This window comes from Candidozyma haemuli (genome assembly GCF_002926055.2).
Source record: "Candidozyma haemuli strain B11899 chromosome Unknown A_2014730914, whole genome shotgun sequence".
Taxonomy (NCBI): Eukaryota; Fungi; Ascomycota; class Pichiomycetes; order Serinales; family Metschnikowiaceae; genus Candidozyma; species Candidozyma haemuli.
Genome location: NW_020289906.1, coordinates 1,083,488 through 1,105,621, shown reverse-complemented (window position 1 = coordinate 1,105,621; position 22,134 = coordinate 1,083,488). Strand labels below are relative to the sequence as shown.

The 22,134-nt window shown below is 47.2% G+C and overlaps 9 protein-coding genes across 9 annotated transcripts; 4 read left to right on the top strand and 5 right to left on the bottom strand. All coding sequences in view use genetic code 12, as the record gives it.

The window, feature by feature from the left end:
• Positions 1–336: 336 nt before the first annotated feature.
• On the bottom strand, positions 337–1,320 carry MCT1 ([acyl-carrier-protein] S-malonyltransferase; the record flags this gene model as incomplete). The annotated part of the gene is made up of 1 exon (XM_025484229.1): positions 337–1,320. One exon carries the CDS (start codon positions 1,318–1,320, stop codon positions 337–339), a length of 984 nt encoding a protein of 327 aa, XP_025342444.1.
• A 2,356-nt stretch (positions 1,321–3,676) lies between these two features.
• Positions 3,677–4,774, top strand: HMO1 (Hmo1p; the record flags this gene model as incomplete). Its single annotated transcript, XM_025484228.1, has 1 exon — positions 3,677–4,774. The coding sequence occupies one exon, from the start codon at positions 3,677–3,679 to the stop codon at positions 4,772–4,774; it is 1,098 nt and encodes a 365-aa protein (XP_025342443.1).
• A 214-nt stretch (positions 4,775–4,988) lies between these two features.
• Positions 4,989–7,223, bottom strand: SDA1 (Sda1p; the record flags this gene model as incomplete). The annotated part of the gene is made up of 1 exon (XM_025484227.1): positions 4,989–7,223. The coding sequence occupies one exon, from the start codon at positions 7,221–7,223 to the stop codon at positions 4,989–4,991; it is 2,235 nt and encodes a 744-aa protein (XP_025342442.1).
• Positions 7,224–7,395: 172 nt separating this feature from the next.
• BRF1 (transcription factor TFIIIB subunit) lies at positions 7,396–9,495 on the bottom strand (the record flags this gene model as incomplete). Its single annotated transcript, XM_025484226.1, has 1 exon — positions 7,396–9,495. The coding sequence occupies one exon, from the start codon at positions 9,493–9,495 to the stop codon at positions 7,396–7,398; it is 2,100 nt and encodes a 699-aa protein (XP_025342441.1).
• Positions 9,496–10,566: 1,071 nt separating this feature from the next.
• CXQ85_000481 (uncharacterized protein) lies at positions 10,567–11,181 on the top strand (the record flags this gene model as incomplete). Its single annotated transcript, XM_025484225.1, has 1 exon — positions 10,567–11,181. One exon carries the CDS (start codon positions 10,567–10,569, stop codon positions 11,179–11,181), a length of 615 nt encoding a protein of 204 aa, XP_025342440.1.
• A 411-nt stretch (positions 11,182–11,592) lies between these two features.
• CXQ85_000480 (uncharacterized protein) lies at positions 11,593–12,234 on the top strand (the record flags this gene model as incomplete). The annotated part of the gene is made up of 1 exon (XM_025484224.1): positions 11,593–12,234. The coding sequence occupies one exon, from the start codon at positions 11,593–11,595 to the stop codon at positions 12,232–12,234; it is 642 nt and encodes a 213-aa protein (XP_025342439.1).
• Positions 12,235–12,497: 263 nt separating this feature from the next.
• DBP8 (ATP-dependent RNA helicase) lies at positions 12,498–13,805 on the bottom strand (the record flags this gene model as incomplete). The annotated part of the gene is made up of 1 exon (XM_025484223.1): positions 12,498–13,805. The coding sequence occupies one exon, from the start codon at positions 13,803–13,805 to the stop codon at positions 12,498–12,500; it is 1,308 nt and encodes a 435-aa protein (XP_025342438.1).
• Positions 13,806–13,947: 142 nt separating this feature from the next.
• Positions 13,948–15,558, top strand: MTG2 (putative GTPase; the record flags this gene model as incomplete). Its single annotated transcript, XM_025484222.1, has 1 exon — positions 13,948–15,558. The coding sequence occupies one exon, from the start codon at positions 13,948–13,950 to the stop codon at positions 15,556–15,558; it is 1,611 nt and encodes a 536-aa protein (XP_025342437.1).
• Positions 15,559–16,905: 1,347 nt separating this feature from the next.
• Positions 16,906–17,487, bottom strand: SRR1 (Srr1p; the record flags this gene model as incomplete). Its single annotated transcript, XM_025484221.1, has 1 exon — positions 16,906–17,487. One exon carries the CDS (start codon positions 17,485–17,487, stop codon positions 16,906–16,908), a length of 582 nt encoding a protein of 193 aa, XP_025342436.1.
• Positions 17,488–22,134: the final 4,647 nt, after the last annotated feature.

Sequence of the window (22,134 nt, the reverse complement as noted above, 5' to 3'; positions counted from 1 at the left end):
ACAACTCATCGTATGGAGATGCATGGCTGCGAAACGGTATTAGCCCACGAGTTGCACGGCGGCTATAGAGTACCACAAAAGGTGAAAAATAAAATTGGGAATCAGCGAGATGTATTTTGATTTTGGGTTGAATGGCGGCAGAAGAGTCAGCTCTTGGTCCCAGATCCCATGTGTGGTGTTTTGAAGGCAACGGCATCTGTAGAAGTGCCCTGAGTCTGCTGGTATGTACATCAAAAACGTAGTTCGTTTAGCGTTTTGGAATCCACGAATAGTGGTTCCCTTAGAACGGCTATAATTTGGCACCTTTCTGAAGAACTAGTCCTTCACCTGCCAGTCTCAAAGAGAGTCCCAGGTTTGGGCAAGTTTCTCCATATCCTCTAAACCAACCAAAGGATAGTTCTCCATGCCCGAACGCTTGTTCATATCTCCTAGAGCCAGACCAGGTCCCAAGTTAACTATACCTTCGATCTCATTCTCTTTCAAGAACTCTAGCGACTGTTTCCAAAGCACAGGTTTGGAATTGTCTTTCACAGTGTTTAAGAAGCTAGAACCAGTACCGACCGAACCCGTCAAATTGGATATTATAGGCTTCAATGGGGAGGCATTGCCATCCGATAGCTGAGCCAATTGCGGCTCTATCGACCCTAGAAGTTCATTATGGAAAGGAATCTTCACAGGAAGCTTTACCAGCTTCAACACTGCACCCTTTGGCATCTCTGCCAACGCAGTTTCCAATTGCTTTGGCGAGCCACTTATCAGGACTTGCGACGAGTTATTCACACATGCTAGCACTTTATGTTTCGAGGCAACTTCAGAAACCACATCAAAGCTTTTCGGTCTGAAAACAAGCACCATCATTGAATAATCACTATCCTTGACCAACTCCTCCATCAAAAGGCCTCTTTGACGGACAATTTTAACAGCTTGACCAAACTCCAATACCCCTCCAAGAGTCAATGCCGAGTACTCGCCCAACGAATGGCCCAAGAGGAAACCAGTCTTCTCGTGTTTGACCAAGTCTATACCGTAAAGGTCCCGAAACAACAGGTATGTAATGAACGTAGCGGTAAGAATAGCCGGCTGAGCGTTTGAAGTACGTAAACTCCAAACATCAGCGTCCAGAGACGGTTCTTCCAAAAGGTGTTTCGAGAAGTTTTCACCCAAAACCTCATCGACAAGATGTAGTGACGGTTTTATGAGTTTCTCGTGTTTTCGGAACCCATAAAGGCATCCTTTGGGTACAATTCCCTGACCCGGACAAGCAACTGCGACTTTTCCAGCACTAAAAGTTGCAAGGCGGCCTATCTGGGTTCGAAGCATCAATAGATGAGTTGTTACCCCAGATTTGAGATGGATTCGCGGTGAGGGAGAAGGTGGAGATGGAGAGATACAGAATGAAAAGAGAAGAATGATAATAAAGGAGAAGAGTTTTGGAGTAAACAAAGCTGATGATAAGATTACGCTTTATTAGTTACGTTTTCTGGAAATAGATGGTTGTTTGGTGGAATGTGTTGGTAGGCTTTATTGAGTGGGACGGAACTGCAATGGCTGCGAAAAGCTACTAATGGAGGCACCAAGGAGCAGACAAGAACCAGTAAACGGTAGTTGAAGTAAAAGGAGGATATGAAGTGTTTAGTAAAGGTAAGCGATTTATAAATTCTATAGTCACTACTTAGAGATTTGCGTTCCCTTGCGGCAGGCAACTGGTGAAGGGGACTCTGGAAGGTGCCACAGCTCCAGCCTCAATGGTAAGAGTCAACCAAAGGCAGCAAGAGGCAGCAAAAGGCGTGAACAAACTGAATTCCCTTGTATACTCAGATACAAAAAACGATTGATTTCCCCAAAGTGGCCTGTTTTGAAGATTCCACTAATTGTATACTTTACTTTACATTCCACTGAAGTAATGGGATGGCTATGGGGACTCTGGGGCCAGTGAGGTGCGTGAATTTTGCACCCATTTTGGTTGATCCAGTCCTGACAAGACACCCCATGTCAAAGCAAACCAAGAAAACAGAAGAAAACCCAAAAGAAAAGGCAGAGAATTTAAGAGATTTTAGATATTCCAATTAGCGGTTTGCAAGAAACAAAAAGGAAGAATAAAAGACATTTAGTTGAGGCAGTCTGGTCCTTTTGGAGTCCATTCCTTCACAGCTCGATTGTGAACATCACCGCGGTCCAATCCTCCTTCTTTCCTCCACTTCCACCTCCACAGTTGACTACCCTCACCAGTCCAACAACAAACACAGATACAACCAGCACTTCCAAGTTTAAAATGAAAGCAATCACCGATTGAAGTCATAACCAAGATAAGTATCTAAAAAAGAGAATAAAGAAAAACCAATAATTAAAAAAAAAAAAAGAAGCAACACAACCAACCACTCCACAGTCACTGGCAACCAAGAACATCCATTCCATCCACTCCAGACAACTACTCCCTCAAGCTTCCCTCAGTCTCTCCCAGCCAGATATCCCCAAACATCCTCTAACATCCTCTGACTTTCCCAACCGCGCACAAAACCTGCTCCCCAAGAAGTCTCCACCCACGGGCCCCAAATAATTCCTGCCAATTGCGTTCGCACGCCCAGTCCCGCCCAGTCCTCCACCTTCTCACTTGCTCCAGAATCACCAATCCTCAGTCAACCCTCAGTCAATTCACAGAAGCTTACAGACAAAGAACAAGCACTTACGGTAAAGAAAAAGACTAGCAGTACAGAACTTCTCTTTCTAAAACCCGTAGAAAACACTGAGCACCAAAAAACGTCATACCAATAAAATTAAAGTGTACCCTCCTGGTCACTTACTTCTTGTTGTCTTGCTACCAATGGCCCTTCTCCCACTTGGCCTCCCTCTACTTGGCCCTCCCACTGGGCCTTCTCCCTGTCTGTTGTCACTTACCGCCTTTTTGTCTGCCTGGCCTGCCGCGCGGCCCAATCAACACCCAGACACAGTGCGACCAGAGTGACTGGACACTGGACACTGAGTGACTGGCTGAGGGTGGATTGCGGAAGCACTTAACGAGACTGGAAGACGAAGGGTCACCAAAGTACGTAACAACGAGCCAAACGAAGAAAGAGAAGGATCATAGTAAACCCAAAAAAACCACCTCTTTTCATTGCCCACCTTAAAAAAGGCCAATTCCTGGTGGAACCCAAAAAACACTGACCCTTTTTCTTCCTTTCCCTCTCCCTGCCTCTCTCGCCCTGGCGTGTTTTTCATCCAAGACTTCCCGCCACATTGACCTGGCTGGGCCCGAATTCGCGCACAAATCGTTGTTTTTTTTTTTTTTTTTTTTTTTTTTTTTGCGGTTGTTTATGTGCCGTGGCACTGGCACCGCCCGCGGGGGGTCTATCCTGGCCAGACAACAACAATCATTGGTATACTGGTATTGGAGGAAGGAGACGGAATTTGGGGAAACAGAGTCCACCACTGCACTCCCCGCCCCCAATTGCCCTATATAGGCTATTTAGATTATGTTTTTTCTTCTCCTACTACGACTTTTACTGACCTTTAGTGGGGGCCCAGTGAGGGCCCTCACGGTCCCACCCTGGCCTCCCTGGCCTGCCGTGACTTTTTTCTCCCACCTTTTTTTTTCGGCCCCAGGGCGGCCCCACCACCTTTATTTTTTTTTTTTACCCTCTTCACTACTTACCGCCAAAACCCACTTTTCCACCCCCAAATGTCTCTTGAACAGGCAAAAAACGCCCTTGTGGCGTCGTTCTTTGAACTTTCAAACGCTGCTAAAGATGCTGCTACCGCCACTGTCAACTTCTATAAAGCCGCTGGTGTTGATTCCACCGATACCGCTTCCTCGTTGGCGGCCTTGAGTGCTTCCATTACCGGCGCTACTCAGGCTGCTTTGGCTGACCTTCCTACTGAAATCAAGGCCAATGGCATTGCTGACCCAAAGAAGAAACTGAGAAAGAGACCTGCTCCTAAGGATGAGCCTGAACAGGTTAAGGAGCCTGTTGTGTCTGATTCCAGCGAATCCGCTGCCGAGTCGTCTACTGCTCCAACCACAACCACCGAGGCAGAACCTGAAAAGCCTGCTGAAAAGGCTGAAAAACCAGAGAAGCCAAAGAAGAGAAAGATCGAAAGAGACCCCAATGCGCCAAAGAAGCCATTGACCACTTACTTGCGCTTCAACCTTAGTATCAGAGACCAGATGAAGAGAGAGCGCATTGAGAATGGCCTTCCTACCTACCCAGCCACCGAACTCAACCAGATCATTGCTGAACGTTGGGCTAACTTGAGCGCTAAAGATAAGGAGGCTTTGCAAAAGGCTTACGAGAGCGAGTTCGAGGACTACAAGAAGGCATTGGAGACTTACAATGCTACCAAGACTGCCGAAGGTGGCCAGCCAATTCCAATTCCTGGTGCTTCTAAGAAGACTGGCGCTAAGCCAGGCCCAAAGCCAGGCTCCAAGAAGAAGGAGGAGGTGAAGGACGACAAGAAGGTCGAGGAGAAAAAGGAAGAGAAGCCTAAACCAGCTCCAGCCGCCAAGGAGGAGAAGAAGGCTCAGGTTCCAGCTACTCCAAAGGAAAAGAAGAAGAAGGCCAAGTCTGCTTCCCAGACTGAAAACCCAACTGTCGCCAGTGCCATTGCTGCTGCTGCTGCTGAGGTTGCCGAAGAGACCGCCAAGGCTGACCAGACCGATAAGTCTTCTAACCCACCTTCGTCTCAGGCCAACAGCCAGCAGAAAAAGAAGAAGAAGAGTAAGGAGGGCACCGAGAAGCAAAAGAAGAAGAAGTCCAGCGAGGGATCTCAGAACCACTAATGGAAGCGCACCCCACGAAGCTTCTTTTTCAATTCTTCCTTGTTTTGATCCATCTGTTTTGTTTCCCCCTTGCCGTTGATTCGACTTCGCTTGCTTGCGTCATTTTGTAATATATTGTAAATGCCAGAATGTAATCTACCTTTGTTTAAATAAAAAGTAAAAAAAATCTTATTCCTTGTTGAATTAAAGATGTACCGTAAACCCTAAAACGTATCTAAAGTCCCTTCTTCTTCTGCTTGGTGATATGTGCCCTCAACACCTTCTGTCTGTCTCTAAGCGACATCTTCTGCTTACCCTGGACAGACTTCTTGTGGATCATCATCATAAAGTTCTTCTTTCTGGCCTTCTCCTTGTTGGTAGTAGAATGAGGAGCGTCTCTCTTACCCCTTCTAGAACCAAACTCTCTGTCTTCCTTTCCTTCCTTGGCATGGGCAATTCTCTCTTCTCTGAGCTGCTTGTATTTGACTTTACCGACCAAAGAAGTCAGATCAACTTCCTCTTCGTTATGCTGCTTACCGAGGACCTTCTCAACACCAGCTTGGGCCTTCAACTCTTCAAGCTTGGCGAAATCAGCTGGCGTAAGGATTCTGCTGGAAAGCATCTCTGTCATGGCCTTTTCAGCAGCAAGAGCTTCTTCAGCCTTGGCGTTGGCGATCTTGGCCTTCTTCTTCAAAGGAGCAGAAGCTTCTTCACCATCCTTAGCTTCAGCCTCTTCGTCATCAGAAAGATCAAGGTCAGAATCTTCATCGTCCTTGTCTTCTTCATCCTTCTTATCCTTTTCGTCCTCAGAGTCAGAAATATCAATCTCCTTATCAGACTCAACATTGACCCAGTCACCTTCGATATCCTCATCACTGTCTTCATCGTCGACTTCCCAATTCTCGTCATTCTCTTCATCATCTTCCAAACCTTGTTCCTTTCTCCACTTGGCCAAAAGCTCAATACCTGGAATAGAAGTAGTGGTAGACTCGATACCGAACTGAGGCATACCTTTCTTCTCGCCATGCTGAAGCTCAATCGAAGCAGTCTTACCACGGTCCTTTCTTTGCAACATCTCTGGCGCAACCTCTCTATACAACGAGATCAACGACCTAGCAGCCATCATGACGTTCTTAGCCTTGGAGCCCTTGTACTCGACCAAATCATGCAAAAGAGGAGCCTCAATGGCCAAAGGAGCACGAGCCAAGATCTCTCTGATGGTGTTAATACCAGCAGCTGCAACTTCAGTAGCCACACCTTCACTGACGAACTCATCGGCAATTTTACGAACCACAGAGTTGATGTTCTCTGGAGGAACCAAGTCGTGGGAGGCCTGAGCAGAGGCAGCCATGATCTGAGTGACGTTTCTTTGCTTTGGCGTCAAGTACTTGAGGAAAAATGAATAAATACCCAAAACCGTAAGCTTATGCGTACCGATAAGCCTGGAAACAAGGTTCATGAACAAGATCTTATGCTCCAAATCGTACTTGTTGGCAGCCTTATTACTCATGTGAGTGTTATAAAGCGATTCAGCAAATCCTTGTGGGTCTCGAAGCAAATGAATGGCAGAAAAGTTCAAGTACGTAGCAGAGCCCTTGGAGTTGTTCTTCTTCTTCATAGACTTCATGGCCTGCTCCATCTTCTTGTTTCTCTTGGAAGACTTCTTATTGATTTGCATCTTATGCTTCAATGCACCCATATCGAACCCTTCCTCGTCAGACAGATTCTCTTCAAAGTTCTCCTGTCTCTCCTTATCAGCACCAAGGAAGAACTTAGCACCAGAAGTACTCACCTTAATGTCTGGATGCAATGCAGCTTGGGTCATGATCTCCACGGTTCTGGAGTCGTCCCAGATACCTCTTCTCCAGAGCTCTCTAGTAAGTTTCGTAGCCCAGAAGCCCTGGGAGTCTCTCTGGTCAAGCAACTCAAAAAGCAAAGCCTGAGTACTTCTGTTGATCTTCTGGTTCTTAGCGCCAGTGTTGACAGCCTTCAAAAGCGAAATAAGCGTGCTATAGATCTGACGTCTGACAGCCTTAGCGTTCTGCGAGCTGGTGGATGCATTCTGGGTGAAACTGGAGTAGGCACGAAGAAGCGGGAAAAGCGTGGAAATCAACGTCTCTGCTGTGATTATACCTTTATTTCTAAGCATGGTAAGACACTGGATGATCTTCTCTCGAAGCTCAGGCGTCAACTCTCTATGGTTATTGAGAAGGATGTTTTTGAGCTCCTCGGGGAAATCCTTCGTTTCCTTGGGGTAGCAGTTGCAAACAGCCGAAACGAAACCCACAAGCTCTCCAAACTCAGTTCCCTGGTCTGGAGTGGGGTTCATAAGGAAGATGTCTCTTAGCGATTCATAGTGATGGTACTGCTGGAGGAACTCTTCATGGTAGGACCCGGGGTCTCTGCGGACGACGTTCTGTAAGAGGATGATATTTGTAGGGAGAATGGCGGCTCTTCTCTTTTTACCCATGGTTTTTTGGTGGTTTTTTTGATGTTTAGTATGGGGTGAAAAAGGTTGAGATGCTCATCGAGGGCCAGTAGATAAACACACCCGTGCACCACCACTACGTGCTGTTGGTCCCAGTAATCCAAGATAATCCAAGATAAGCCCATAACTATGTTCTGTAATTCAAAGAAAAAGTCTATTTGTTGAAAAGATCTCCAATGGTGCTGTAGTTGATCTTTCTGGAGAAGTTCTTGCTTTGCAAAAGCTGTTTGGCACTCTCTGCTGGCGTAACTGGCTTACCGTCTTCGCCTATCAGACTGATGGCATTAGCGACGGCAGCATCGTTCAAAACAGGGTCCATGGTGGTATCCTTGATTCTTCTTCTCTTGCGCTGCTGGCCCGATGTGTTGCCAGCAATCTCATCTGCGGCTTGTTTCAAGATTCTCTTTTCTTGGGCGATCAAGAACTCGTGGTTGAGAGCGGTCCAGATCTTTTCCTTTTCGTAGCTCATCTTTGGCGTGAGGATCATTTCTTCTATAACTTCGTCGTCTTCCACGTCGTCCAAGTTGGGATCATCGGAAATTTTCGCTAGAAGGGAAGAAGTGGTGGCTAAGTTCAGCACCAAGTTTCTTGGTTTGTTGAGTTCAATCTGCTGCTCGAGTCTCTCTGCTTTTAGGTCTGAAGATTCTTCACCATCTTCTTGAGATGGAGATGCCTCACGTTCGTCATCTTCAGGCACGAATAGTTCTCTGGCTTGGCTTTCCAGGGGAATCTGGTAAAGTGCCTGTTGGAGTGCTTTTTGCTGGTTCTTCCAAATGTGATCTAGAGCAACTTCAAATTCTCTTTCTGAAATATCTCCACCTGCCAAAACAGACTTCAACAAACCATCTCCCTGGACAATAGCTGCAGTGGTTGATCTTCTCTTTCGGCTCACAGTGACTGCTGGTGTGGCATCATACTCTCTTTCAAAGTTCTCTTCATAGTGGGGTTTCGTTACACGAGTTCGGAGAGAACGGTCTTCAAAGCCAGACCCGAGGCCTGAAAGTCTCTTGGTTGTAGGTTTGTAGGCACGGTCGTTTTTGACTTCTGGAGGATAGTTTGGCTCAGCAGGCATAAGTTCCCAGATATCGTCTTCATCACTGGAATCACCATCACTTATTACTTGCACGTCATCATTTTTCTTTTTAGACGCATCCTTTTCAACAGTACCGTTACCGTTTTCAGTATCTGATTTTTGACTAGCAACTTCTGAGTTTGCTTCCAGCTTAGCCACTGGTCTAGAAGTGGTCTCAGACTCAAACAAAGCGTCAAACAACTTGTTTTTGCTGGCGAGCTTTTTATACTGCTTGAGCATGTGTGCTCTATTGCTCAACACATTCAGAATCTTCAGTTCAATGTGACGGTTCTGTTTGAAAGAAGGCGGGAGCGAAGATTCAATAGTCTGGGCTTCACGGAACTTTGTAAGCGTCAAGGTAGCGGAATCGGTCTTTTTCAACTCATTAAGTCTCTTTTGGATCGTCTCTTCACCCACACGTGCAATAGCCACGATTTCTCCATGTGATCTTCTGAAATTGTTCATTCTGGCTGCAAGCAAAAGACAAGCGCCTGCAATACCAGCAGGTCTTCTACCTTCGTAGATCCAGTCTGAAGCCATTTGCAGCGCAATTTTCGTAGCGTCTCTGCACACTTTGGCAGTTTGATCACCAAACCCTAGTCTCTCTGCAAAGTGTTGAATAAATAGCGAAGGGTCCGCAAGCGGAAGTTTCTGGATCTGCAAAGCACGCACGAGCTTCAAATACGTAGCACCAAGCGAATACACAGATATTTGTAGTCTCGAGGAGAAATCAATCAACAAGTGATGGGTCTTTTCGTGACGACATGCCACATACAAACAAGCAGCAATAACGTTCTGGGACCGACGACCCTGGACGAAGTTCTGCACCAACGCAAGCTTAAACCACCCACTAGCAGACTCCATAATATACTCAGGGATCTTCATAGCACTTCCCAACTTCTTGATCTTCAGCTTAGCACTTAGAAGCGTCTGTTCACGAGACTCCATAGCGTTTCTCATGGAAAAGTTTGCTCTCGCCTGGTCGGCGCCAACCATGGCACCCTGCACCATAGCAGCACCACTCGAAGACTCACCAAACTGGACTTCTGAAATGATGGGGTTCTCTTCCTGGACCATACCACAGTTTTCACAGGAAAGGTCTCCGGACAGTGCCAGCATGTCCTGGATAAACTTTGTATGGTGACACCCAGGGCATCGTTTGACTCTCTGTACGGCTGCCATGGTGAAGAAGAGGGGGTTGTTTGTTTTGGGGAGGAAGTAGTAGGATACTGTTGATGTTGATGTGAAGAGGTGGGGTGCATGCAGGAAAAAAGTCAGATTTTGGGATGAGCCAAGGGGAGAGAAAGGCAGGTGGAGAAGTGGGTGGGGGATTTTAGGGGAAGGAGTGGTGGAAGTTGGTTATTGGGTTTTGTTGGTTTTATGAACTTTTGTTTATGGTTGAATGGAAAGGAGGGGTGGTCTGGATGGAAAACCGTTATGGCTGCGAAAAAGCGTGCCCCATAGATAAGCGATAAAGCCAGAAAACAGGGTTCAGTTAAGGGAGGGTTCAGGGGTGGAAATGATATGGGGGGAAGTATTTCAGGTGTGTTTTGATGGGAAGATTTGGATTAGGTGGTTTTTGGGTGGAAAAAAATAGGAAGGGTATGGAAATGATTGGGGTATTTATGGATGGGTGATAGCCCTGAGCGAGGGAATGGTGAAGGTATGGACAGACCAAGGAAGATGGTAAAAAATTTAAAATGAACAAGGGTATGGAGTTACTCAACCTTTTATTAATAGATTGGTAGAGTGCTTTGGATGTGAGGGTGCTGTGGATGTTCAATGGTGGACCCTAGTGGCCTAGTTATACTTGGAATAGACTGATATAGACTATGTCTTCTATTCCAGCTTTTATGAAAATATAGAAAACAATCTATTAATGACCGCCGCTGATAGAGTAGAAAAGATCAGCCCTTTTTGTTTAGTTCCCGGCATTTCAGTGTAACGTTAATGGACCTTTAATGGGACCTAAATAGGCTGTAATAAGTCCCAAGGACACTACATTAACCCAAGTCCTTCATTAGAAATCAACCTACCTTTATTTTTCCTTCTCTTATTTCAGTATTGTGTCCTATTTCTGAGCCCCAATTCACCGTTTCTGCCTCCCACAATCACTATAAAAGGCCGTTCCTGGAAACCGTCATTTCGCATTACACCACTTCTTCTTTCCAGCACCCATACCAACTCTACGTCTTCCAACCGCCAAAAACGTAATTTTTCTCCCTTAAAAACCACCTCTCCTGATTCCCTCCCATGTGTTTGGACTGCCGCAAGTTCGGGATCATCGAAGTCCCCAGAATCGCCATAAGTGCTCGATTCTTCATGGACGGCAGTGTTGAAGTCAACCACGGCGCCAGCACGGTTGAAATTGCCTGGAAATCTATCGACGAGTTCATCCGTTTCCATACCATCATGATGGTTGGCAGGTCGAACCCTCTTGCATCTTCAATTGCACAGAATACATGGGCAGCCAAGCTCGATGAGTTCGAATACCGGTACAACGAAGTCGAAAAGGTTATTTCAAGGCACATAAGGCAGTTTAAGATGCCACGGCATCGTCACGGCTACCCGAAACTGATTATGGATAAGGCAGCAGCAGAAAGAGAAGCAGCAGCTGAAAGTGATCCATTTCGGTTCTGTTTCCGTATAGAAGAAGGCCTGGTATTCAGTAGCAGTGCTCTGCCGCTGGGGCAGTCTATATTTGACGAAAAAGAGCCAGAAGTTGTTCCTTTGAAGCCTAGTATTGAGAGAACTGAAGAGCCTCCAAGGAAGATATACGGTCTTCCTGAGCCCAGACTGAACGGCAAACTAAGCAAGAACCGAAAACGAAAACTAGCAAAAACAAAAAGAGAAGCGTTTCCTTTATAAAGAGAAAAATAGGCTTTATCAAATTAAGGTTCTCTGGTGCTTGCTGCAAACCAGTAACCACAGTTCACCCAATTCGCCCAAAAGTGGTCAATTTTTTTCAAAAAAGCACCACCATAATCAGCTCAGCACTAGAAACCCAAATCAACTCTCCAATCGCCCCCAAACCCGGAATTCGCCGAAAACTCACTTCCCTCTCGCTTATCTAATAACCCTCACATATATACATATTTCGCACCCAATATATCCATTATCAACTTCTACCTACTACTTCTTAAAACCCACCCAAGTCTATTTCCACCTGTTTCCCGCCATCCACGTGGCCACCTCCACCATAGACCAACCATTTAGACCACCCACTCACCCATAATTCCCTCCCCCACACAAAATTCACCCAGGTATCCACAGTTAGCCATGACTGCTAGAGAACTGAGATCGCCTCTGAGAGCCAGAAACTCCACTTTCAGTGCTTACACGAGTCGACAGAACTCGCCATTTCGTACGGGAAGCATAGCCAGTGAAAGTGACAACGACGTGGCATTGTTCCATCCAGACCAGCCAGTGGCTCCACAGGCCTCACAGACATCGCGTGCTTCCCAGCCAGCCACAGTGCAAGAGCCTGAACTGAAAAGACGTACGTGGTTTGGGCTACCTAAGGTTTTGGACGTGACGCTGAGCGAGCCACGAGATGTGCTTCAGAGCGAAAGAACGCTTCTAGCGTTTGTACGGTTCTCTACTTCGTTGTACTTTGCAGCCACAGGCATGATTATGGGGTTCCACCTTCGTACTTCGGGGAAGGAGCATAAGCATTTGCCCAATTTCAATAATAACTTGTTTAATAAGATCACGGCGGCGATTTTGATTGTTTTGGCGTTTTCTACGTTGATTATCAGTGGGATCAATTACTTTAGAACCGTGCGGCGGTACTCACAGCATAGAATCCATACGTATGGGTTTAACAACATCACGATGATATTGTGTGTGACGGCTGTGGTTGTGACGTTGATTGGGATCAACATTGCGTTGATCATTGAGCGGTTTATTGATCACAGATAACCATGCAGATTACCATCGTCAGATGGTAATCGTTGAATTGTTATCGCCAGATGGTTATCGTTGAATTGTTATCGCCAGATGGTTATCGCCAGATGGTTATCGCTAATGAGCTTGCTCATTAGCGGCGGTCTTGCTTTTACTGTTTACTATACCACTGGAACTAGAAGTTTGTATTCTACCTGTTCTTTATATTTATTAATGATACACGTTCACCTACATTCATGCCTGGATCGTTTGTTTATGCTCTATTAATGCTACTTCCCCTAACTTCTTCTTTTCTTGCCCTTCTTGGCCTTGGAGTCTTCATGCTTTCTCTTATTGATTTCTCTCTTTTCACCAAAGTTCTCACGCTCCATATCCATAAGCGCCTCTCTCTTGGCAGTACTCATCTTCGTCAAGGACTTATCAATAACAGCGTCGTCGTTGGCTTCTTCCAACAAAACGTGCTTCTCCTTAGCTCTTTCTTCAATAGCCATGATACGTTCCACATCTCTTTCACCCACAATCGAAACAGCATCACCTTTACGCCCTGCTCTGGCGGTTCTACCGACTCTATGAATGAAATCGTCTGGATCAGCAGGAATATCATAGTTCACCACAAGCTCCACAGTAGGAATATCCAAACCTCTGGAAGCAACATCGGTAGCTATAAGGATCTTTGCCGCCTGGGCCTTGAACCTGTGCAAGGAGCTTGTTCTCTCCAGCTGGGGCATTTGCGAGTGTAAAGAGGCAACACGAAAACCCATTTTACGAAGCGTACGCCTTAGAAGCTCGGCTGCGTGGGTTCTGTTCACGAATATGATAACGTTCAGGTCTTTATACTTTTCAAGCAGCAAGACGGTGTGCAAGTACGCCTCTTTAACGTAAGAAGGCGTGAAAACGTAGTAAAGCAGCAAAGTTGCTGGAATAGCCACTTTATCCACAGCATCCACCTCATGCATAAACACTGGTGGTTTACCGTTAGCTGGAGGCTTCTCTTTAAGTGCTCTCACGGCGTCTGTAACTGTAGCAGTGAAAAGAAGCGTCTGTCTTTTTGAAGCGTCTGGCATCACCTCCAAGCATCGCAGGAGATCTTTACTGAAGGAGTTACTAAGTACTCTATCTGCTTCATCTAGCACCAAGTACTTCACACTACGAAGACCCTTGATGGTCTCCTCGCCAGAATTGATAATATGGTCAGCCAACCTTCCCGGCGTGGCAATCACAAAGTGAGGTCTTCTTTGAAGCTCCAACGCCTGTTTCACGATATCTTCTCCTCCAACCACCACAGCTAGACGAATGTTCATATTTGCACCCAAAGCAGCAAACTGCTCGGCGATTTGCATGGCCAACTCTCGCGTAGGCGTAAGAACCACGCCAAAAATACCCATAGGATCTTCTGACCACTTTGAAAGCATAGGTCCAGCGAAAGCTATGGTTTTACCTGAACCTGTCTTTGCACCTCCAATACAGTCTTTTCCTTTGAGCACTTCAGGAATACACGCGGCCTGAATCGCCGTGGGGGTGTGAATCTGCATCGCCTGGAGCGACTCACAGAGCCACTTGGACACGCCAAGGTCAGAAAAGGACATTTGTTGTTGGATATGAAAAGTAGTAGTCTTAGGCGATGCTCATCGGGACCCCAGACTGAAAAAGACCCGTACACCATCACCACCAACCAACGCCAAAGGCGAGTCCACTTACCATGAAAAATCCAGAAAAGTCCAATTCCTGATGCTTAAGCTTAGAGGGTGCGGGATTTTGAGGCTGCAATGTCGGTTTTGGAGAGGTTCTCGTCTCTTTTCAACGCAAGAAACCGAAGAATCCTCGCCAGATGAGGTCCTCAAGAAGTCAGATCCGTATGCCAACCTTCCAGAAGCAAGCTACACGTTTGATCTGTCCATTTCACCAGATGCAGAGCCCAAAGAGTACAAAGAAATCAAGTACTGGGTCGAGGACCAGGACTCGTTCGGGCTCGACAAGGCCAAAATCACCATGAAAGACTACTTCGCTGGAGATCTCCACCAGAGCCATAAGATCTTTGTGGGACAGCATAACAACTATAAGCAGGGCCAGAAGGTCGAGCAGAGAACGTTTTTGGACCTTCGTCTTATACGGTTGAAATCGGGAGATGGTGGAAATGGATGTGTTTCCTTCCATAGAGATGCCCATAGACCAGTTGGACCTCCAGATGGAGGAGACGGAGGCAACGGTGGAAACATATACGTTCAGGTTGTGAAGAACATGGGCCTGTTGCACGGGATCCAGCGAAGCTACCAGGCCAAAGGAGGCAGTCCAGGGTCGTCCAGCCAGCTAGATGGAAAAAGAGGTGAAGATATCATTTTGGAGGTTCCAGTTGGAACGACAATGCGGTGGATTCCTGATCCGCTTGATGTGAAGAGGCAGTTGAAGTTTGAAGCTGGCGGTGATATTGCTAATGTTACTATGGGCGTAGACGTGACGCCAGACCAAGACCTCCAGTTATACAGAAACGACTACATTCCAGGCGAAGGATGGACGTTCAAGGAGAAAGGCGAAGAGTACCACCAGGAAAGAGAGTACTTCACGGAGTTGAACGAGCAGGTGAAGGACTACGACCGTGAGATCATTGCCGAGGAGCTCACCCATGACAGGTTCCCGATGAAAGGACTAGACTTCGATAAACCCACCGAAAAGCCTGTGCTTATAATGAGAGGCGGCAAAGGAGGCATGGGAAATATGCATTTCTTAACTGGCGACGTGAGGAACCCCAGATTCAGCAAGAAAGGCCGCAAGGGACTCTGCGAGTACTTCATGTTGGAACTTAAACTTCTTGCCGATTTGGGTCTTGTGGGGTTACCCAACGCCGGCAAGCTGACGCTCCTTCGGGCCATTTCCAGAGCCCGGCCCCGGGTGGGCCACTGGGAGTTCACGACGCTCCAGCCTACGATTGGCACGATATTTACGAGAATCGACCAGGATCCGTTTACTGTGGCTGACATTCCTGGGATTATCAAAGGCGCCTCTGAAAACAAGGGCATGGGCATGGATTTCTTAAGGCACATTGAACGTTCTGGAGGACTAGTGTTTGTGGTTTCGTTGGAATCCAAAGACCCTTCGCAAGACTTGCAAGTGCTAATAGACGAAGTGGGCGAAAAGCGGATGAAGAATAAGAAAATCATGGTCATTGCTACCAAGGCAGATCAAACAAAAAATGGGGAGAGCTACGCACAGCTTGTTAAGTTCATCAAGAACCTCGACAGCACTTGGCACTACATCCCCGTGTGTGCGCCTAAAGGAGAGAACATTGAAGGTGCAATCAAAATGATGAGTCTGCTAGCAAAAAAAGACGGCACGAGCGACTAAAGAGGATTGCAACGATAGGCAAATTTGTGAGGAGCTACAGTTCGGGGTTCTGACGCACTGCGGTTATGTGGTTTTGTGATTATGGTTACAAGGAAGATGTCTCAGATGCGAGGCGAAGGAGAGCATCAGGGTTAAGGTTTGTTCTTTGGGAATTTTTCTGATTTATTTTTCGGGACGTCGGTTATGGGGTGGCTTTGAACAAGCGGTTGCTACTGATCTGGAGAGTGTTTTTCTTTTTCTTTTGTGCCCATGGAGCTTCTTTATAGTTGCGGTTCCTTCTCCAAGGCGGGCCAGCAACCCGAAGAAGAAGAATTTAGAAGACCGTACGCGGCGCTATAAGCACGGAACACGAACACTAGCCACTCGTACGAAAGCAAGGATAGGCCGTGCAACATACTACTATAGAGTGCTTAGATTTATCTTGAGGAGTGAGTTTCTTGCAGAAGAGGGATGGAAGCAAGTATAGTGTGAGGATTCGGAATTGAGCTGGAGCTCCGATGGACGTTCCCAGGTGAAACCTACAGTTGCTTACGCTTCACGGTTGTCTCAGTCTAAGACAAGGGGCCGATCGCCACCATAAGCAACTTGTGCAAAACCAGTATTCAGGGTCACTGGAAATGCATACGCAAATTGTGCTACTCAGGCAAAACTTGTGGCAGAGCTTGTGGCGGTGACGCGTGCCGTTGAAAGGAGATAGGAACCCCTTAGCCACAATATGGGGGTTTAAGGGTTCAATAGTGGTTGGCTTTTAGTATGGACGTTACTGGATCTCGTGAGATCTGGTTGGGAATCGATCCAGCACATTTTGGGCTTTCTACGGTACATATTGGTGATTTAAAGAAATGGCCAACTGTCAGAAATCTCAAATAGACCCTCCATGAGAAACCAGAACAAGCGCTATGATAGTCGACAGGGTTTAGTCATTATAACAAAAGCAGCAGACGCGGCTCTTACTACTACTTGTGGCCTTTGTGCTTCACCGGATTAGCCGTTGCTGCTCTATCCTGGAGGAACGGCTTGTATCCACACTGGTGTTAATTCCACGGAGGGTCTGAAGGGGCTAGTGTTTTTTGCTTGCCGAAGGAGTTCCACTTGGGTATTACTTGCTCAGGAAGTATATGGCGGTTGAGAGTATATAGACTTTTGGCTGCAAATCTCATAACCATGCGAAGAAGCGCCCAAGATGAAGTCACCTTCTAGAACACTGTACAATAAAAACCACTGATATTTTCAAAGGCTTTTAAGTCTACATCTGTTTAATGTATCCGTAAATTCGTTGTTGTATAGTCTATAAATTATCCGTATCCGTCGAAACCCAGTTTCGAATCCCATAAGCAGTGTGCTAGTCTATTCCTGTGTCTTTTCGGCCTGAGTACCTGCTCTAAGGGCCCCTCTAACACTCACCACCTGCTCGATCTTCTTGATCATGTCGCTGTAGCTGACATTCATAGGCTTAGGGAAGGTGTGGTCGAAACCAATGTTCTCGTAGAGCTCCATGTCTGCAAGAAGAGCCCTGGTGGTCACTGCAATGAGTCCCACATGGTCGAGTGTAGGGAAGCCTCTGAGTTTGGTAGCGATTTCAATGCCTGTCACTACTGGCATGTCAATGTCCAAGAACACACAATCGTAGTTCTCAAACAGCTCCTCGGTGAGCTCAAGCAACAGCAGGTCTTGGACAGACTTCACAGCGGCTTTGGGAAAGAGCTTACGCAAAATACGTCCAAAGATGCGGAGGTTAATGATGTTATCATCCACAAGCAAGAAGTTGTATGGTTTATCCGAGCTGACAAAAGGCACAGGCTCGAGTTTGGCTCTGGCAAATGTCGGAAGCGCCTTGACTGGTTCTGGAGTGGTGGTAGGGGAAGGAGTCACCATTGGAGAGCGGCACTTGAAAGCACTGACGCTCTGTTTAGTGATTGGAGTAGCCATCATGTCTGGGTTAGGCAAGAGGTTATAGGTGTGAGGCAGTCGTAGTCGATGTAGTAATTGAGGTGGGGTATTGGCAAAGATGCTTTGATCTTTTTGAGAATTTGGTCCTGGAGAATTGGTTGAGTTGGATCAAGGAATTGGGGATTGCAAGGTTTATATAGTAGAAGAGGGAAGGAAGGAAAGGAAGAAAAAAAAAAAAAAAAAAAAAGAGAGAGATCTGCAGACGTAGGCGGGGCTACATGGTGCATGGCGTATAATGCAGCAAGACAGGCGCCTGCAGGTGTTGTGTGCAGCGCGTCCTGTGGAGCGTATGCTGACGTGCATGAGGCGAAACAGCCAACGTGCAAGAAGGGAAGCCGCGGCCGGCCCGTGAGTTTTTCCGGTAGCAACTCACTAAAAACCAGTGGAGTTCCGTTGAAATTCCCATAGTTAAGCGCTATAACGGGAGGCTAGTGAATGAGGCGGGCGTGTGGCGAAGGAAGAAAGTCGCCAGTAAACGCACATGGCATTCTGTCATGGTATTTCCCAGATCTTCTCTAGCTGCGACTTGTGGCGAGTACACTGGAACATCTTCCCACCTCTTGTGGCTAATGAGACAAACTCTTCAAAAGTGTGTTCCACCACGCTCCAACGGTAAGAGCTCCGTTTGCTACGGAGCCCGGGGGCCGCCCCCAGATCCATGGCCCTCGTCCTACAGTATTTCAGGCTCAAAACAGCTCTCCAGGGAACAGTGGTTATGGTAGTATGTAGGCCTGGGCCTTTAGTTGCTCCATAGTTAAGCACGAAGCGAGCCCAGAGCTAGGCGGGACGCCAGGGCTCACATGGGGCCCCAAGGTACCGAAGAGATTGTTGCTGCGGGCTTCAATTCACCGTCTTTGTTCCTAAGGTGCTGAAGGTTCTGAGCGTCTTCAAATCCATATCTTCTCATATACTCTCCAGTATAATCACTCGCCCCATCCGAGGCCATTTCACAAGTGGCTAGGGAACCCTTTTCCCGCCGTGCCTAAGGTGTTGCTACCGTTGTACAACCTTGGCCTGAAATGTGGGCGAGACCTGGCATGGGGCGTCGTACTCGCTTACCAAGAATTTGTTTCCGCTGGCGCCGGCTTGCAGCGCTTGTCACAGGGCCCAGACGGGTAGGGGAAGGGTTTTGGGGCACATACGGGTGCAGTTTTTGTGTTCGTATGGATAGCGGTAATTTTTTTTTTTCTGTTTCTCTGGGATGCTCTTCTTGTGGCTGAATTCATGGCTACCTCGTGGCTAATGGGGTAAAAGAGTACTAGGAGGTGTTTTTCGCCAAGATGGGAAATATCTGCTTTGGGGAGGTCGTAGGAGAAAGGAGGCCGCTCAATAGGGGCATGCCGTTATCTGTGGATTGTGGATTTTGCGTTCGAGGCTTACCCAGTGTTCCTTGAAGCTTATCGGTAACTTAGTTTCCCTAAGCCAGGAACTGAGGCGTTGGAGAGCATGGACATACAATGGGTCTTAGATGAAGTGGTCTTAGATTAGGGTTGGGTTTGAAGAGGGCCAAGAATTGAGTAGTATGTGGATTGTTGATCCTACGCTGGATTTGGCTGGCTGGGTGGGTTGTTTGATGGTTCTGGTGGTAGGTGCATCAAGAAGGGTGTTTTCCAGCAGTTACGGTGTCCCAATGGCACGGAAATCAACGTAATTCAAGTGTAGACGTCTCTTCGTCTTCCGGCCGACCGTAACACTTTCTTGATGCTCTCCCAATTCAGAATCAAATGGGCCCACAAAGCTTAAGTACATACATAGCACTTACGGCACCCAACAATGGGAAAGAAACAATACCAGGTAGAATGGTGGCTTACCGTTTACGGGCCCAACAAGAGATGTGAAAGGTGAGTCTTGTGATACGGGAAAAGCCTGACGTTGGAGCTGACATTGGCTTTGACGACTGATCTGCCTCTAATGTAAGATGTAGTGACTAATCTGGCCAAAAAGAGCACCAACAGAGAAGAAGAGAACAAAAAGAAGACGTGTGGGATCTTCAGCAGATCTTGTACTGCCAGACCGTGTTTCTAGGTACTCTTATCGTGGATATGCCTTTATTCCAGATGTGATAACACCAAGCGAGTGTCACTGCCGAGTTAATACCCAAAATACCATCTCCGGTGGATACCCAACGAAAGTCTACTGAAAAGGTTAACTCAGGCCATTTGCTTTCCCAAAGCCTCCATTCAGGCCCTGGTCACCATACAAACAAGCTTCTTTTGACACACAATGGAGATAAACGAATAAAGAAGGTTTCTCGAACCCTGCCGATCCCGAATCTGGAAAAACTCCCAAAAAACACGCTACCTTTCTCCATTGTCTCCACATAAACAGGGTTCCATTGTAATGTGTATCAGCCACTTCAGCCTTACCAGACCATACAGAGATGAGGTGAGAGGTGATAATCCCGGTCCAGCCGAGTAGTCATGGCTAAGGAAAAATTTTTCTGCCCAGTAAAGACGCCTAAAGCAAGCCAAGCGGGCTCGAGGCACGGAACCGCCTTATTCACTATGACCAGGAAGATGACTTACTACGACTATTCCATTCCATGACTCAGGGCGGTCTGGAGTACAATGAGCGTCATCCAGGGCGGGACCTGAGAAGGCTGAGAAGGCTTCGAGAAGAGATCTGCGCGTCGACGCCCCTGCCAGGCTTTTCTGGTGAAGTATTCTATTGTTTGAATTATCACTACCTGGTTATCCATAATACCTTCTTTCATGGGACCGGATAAACCCGACTAATCCGCCACAAGCTAGTAATCTTTCTTTTTTGCAATCGGTGGGTTTATTTTTTAGCGGAAAAATGTACGTCCTGCGGTCGCGCGCCGCATTTGGCCCAACTCGTCCACTCGTGCATTTCCTCATGCGTATCACAATGGAGCCTCTCCAATCCCGAGCCATTCGCCTACCGCAGCCCTGCATAAGCTGCCTCAAGACCTTCATTGTATACTAGCCACAAACTTATCCATTAGCCACTGGCCTCAAAACCACTTCCTTCTTATCCGTAGTAAAATGTAAGCGAACTTTCCTGGTCTCGAGCCCGTGTACATGCACTGACCATGACGAATCATCTACTGGTTAATAGCCTCTTCATAGATCGGCTTATCAAACACCGCCGTTCCTTCTACTCCCAGCAACCACTATAACCTCCCTTTTCCGTCATTTCACCACAACCTCCCTTGTGTTCACCCCTATGCGGACCGCTGTGATGTGGCTAGTTTTTTTCTTCTCTTGTCGCTTGTTTTGTGTTACTTGTGCCACTTGTATGTATTTCTCCCGCGCCTTTTTAGCTTTTGGTGCCTCGTACCAGCCACAAGACCGTCCAGCGCCAAAACCCCCATGGTCTGTATTTTCCGTTCGTTGGGTTTCACGGGATGATATGCTGCCGGGTTTGATATAAGGGATGCCTTCCCTGGCATGTGGCGAATGGTGTGGCGAGAAAAAGCGAGTTTTGGGTCGTCTTTAACAGCCTTAATCTGCCCTTACTCTCCTGAACCCTTCCTACATCGTCTGAGGCTCTTCCACCCTTGGACCCAGCGTGGCCGAGAAAAAGCCCTTTGTCGAAATCGTTTTGTGGCTGCCTCTGACACACTCTTTTTTGTTGTGGTCCGTTTCAGTCGAGGCCAAGTGGGTTGGGTCCAAATTCATGCTGCAAAATGGATTATGCAAAGCAAAGCGAAGCGTAACTTCTCTTTTTTTTTTTTGTGCCGCTTGGTGTCCATGCAAACTGCTATAAACAGCTTCATTGGTCCGGACGAAGTCCGTTTGTGGTCCACGGGGCCATCTCGTCGACGCTTTTCTTGTGTTGGGCGGTTTTTCGACTTTTTAAATCCACTGATCTCCCAAAGGGCTTCTAGTATTCGTTTTTTTCCTTTGCATCCTCTGTAGGACCTCCCTTTAGTAACCCCCACCCTCTATGGACCAATCCCAAATGCACTGTCGCTTCTATCACAAAAAAAAAGCTTCCCTATCCGATCTGGACCGCTGTATGGCCCAGCATGGTCTGGGCCTGGTTGAGGAAGTGTTGCCGGCCATTTAAGTAAAAATGCACAAAACGGCAGCTCCTGAACACTTTTGACTATTCTCGTGGCAAGTGTAAACTGCGGCTCTCCACTTGTGGCTAGTCGGTTAAATCCCCCAGGTGAAATTCGTGAATGGTCTACATGGAACTGGAGCATGGTCCACAGCTGAAAAGGGCCACTCCTTTCCCAAACCAGAAAGTCGTTTTTGCGTCGAGGTCGACGACCGGATCCCTGGCTGTGGTTGGTCCAGGGGCAAGGAAAGCGAGTTCGCTAGATGATGTCACCTGGAGCCAATAGTGGTCCCGTAGCACCCCTATTCTGAAATTGGGCCCTCCTTCTGAATTCCCCTTCTGAAACGCCCCCCTTGGACGATGTAGCAACTTTAAAACACCTCGTCCAGAAAAAAAACAAGGTCTACGTCGATTCCCTCCCATTATCACCAAATGCTCCTCCTACTATGAGCCCTTATGTATGGGTCGCGCAATATCAACTCTCACCTACAACCAGTAGTTTCTGCCCAACTCCAGGAAGCAAGCACGTGAGCGGGTGTTGAACGAAGCGACTGGACTTAGACGACTTGGACTGTTTGAATTGGCAGATTCCAGGGCTTC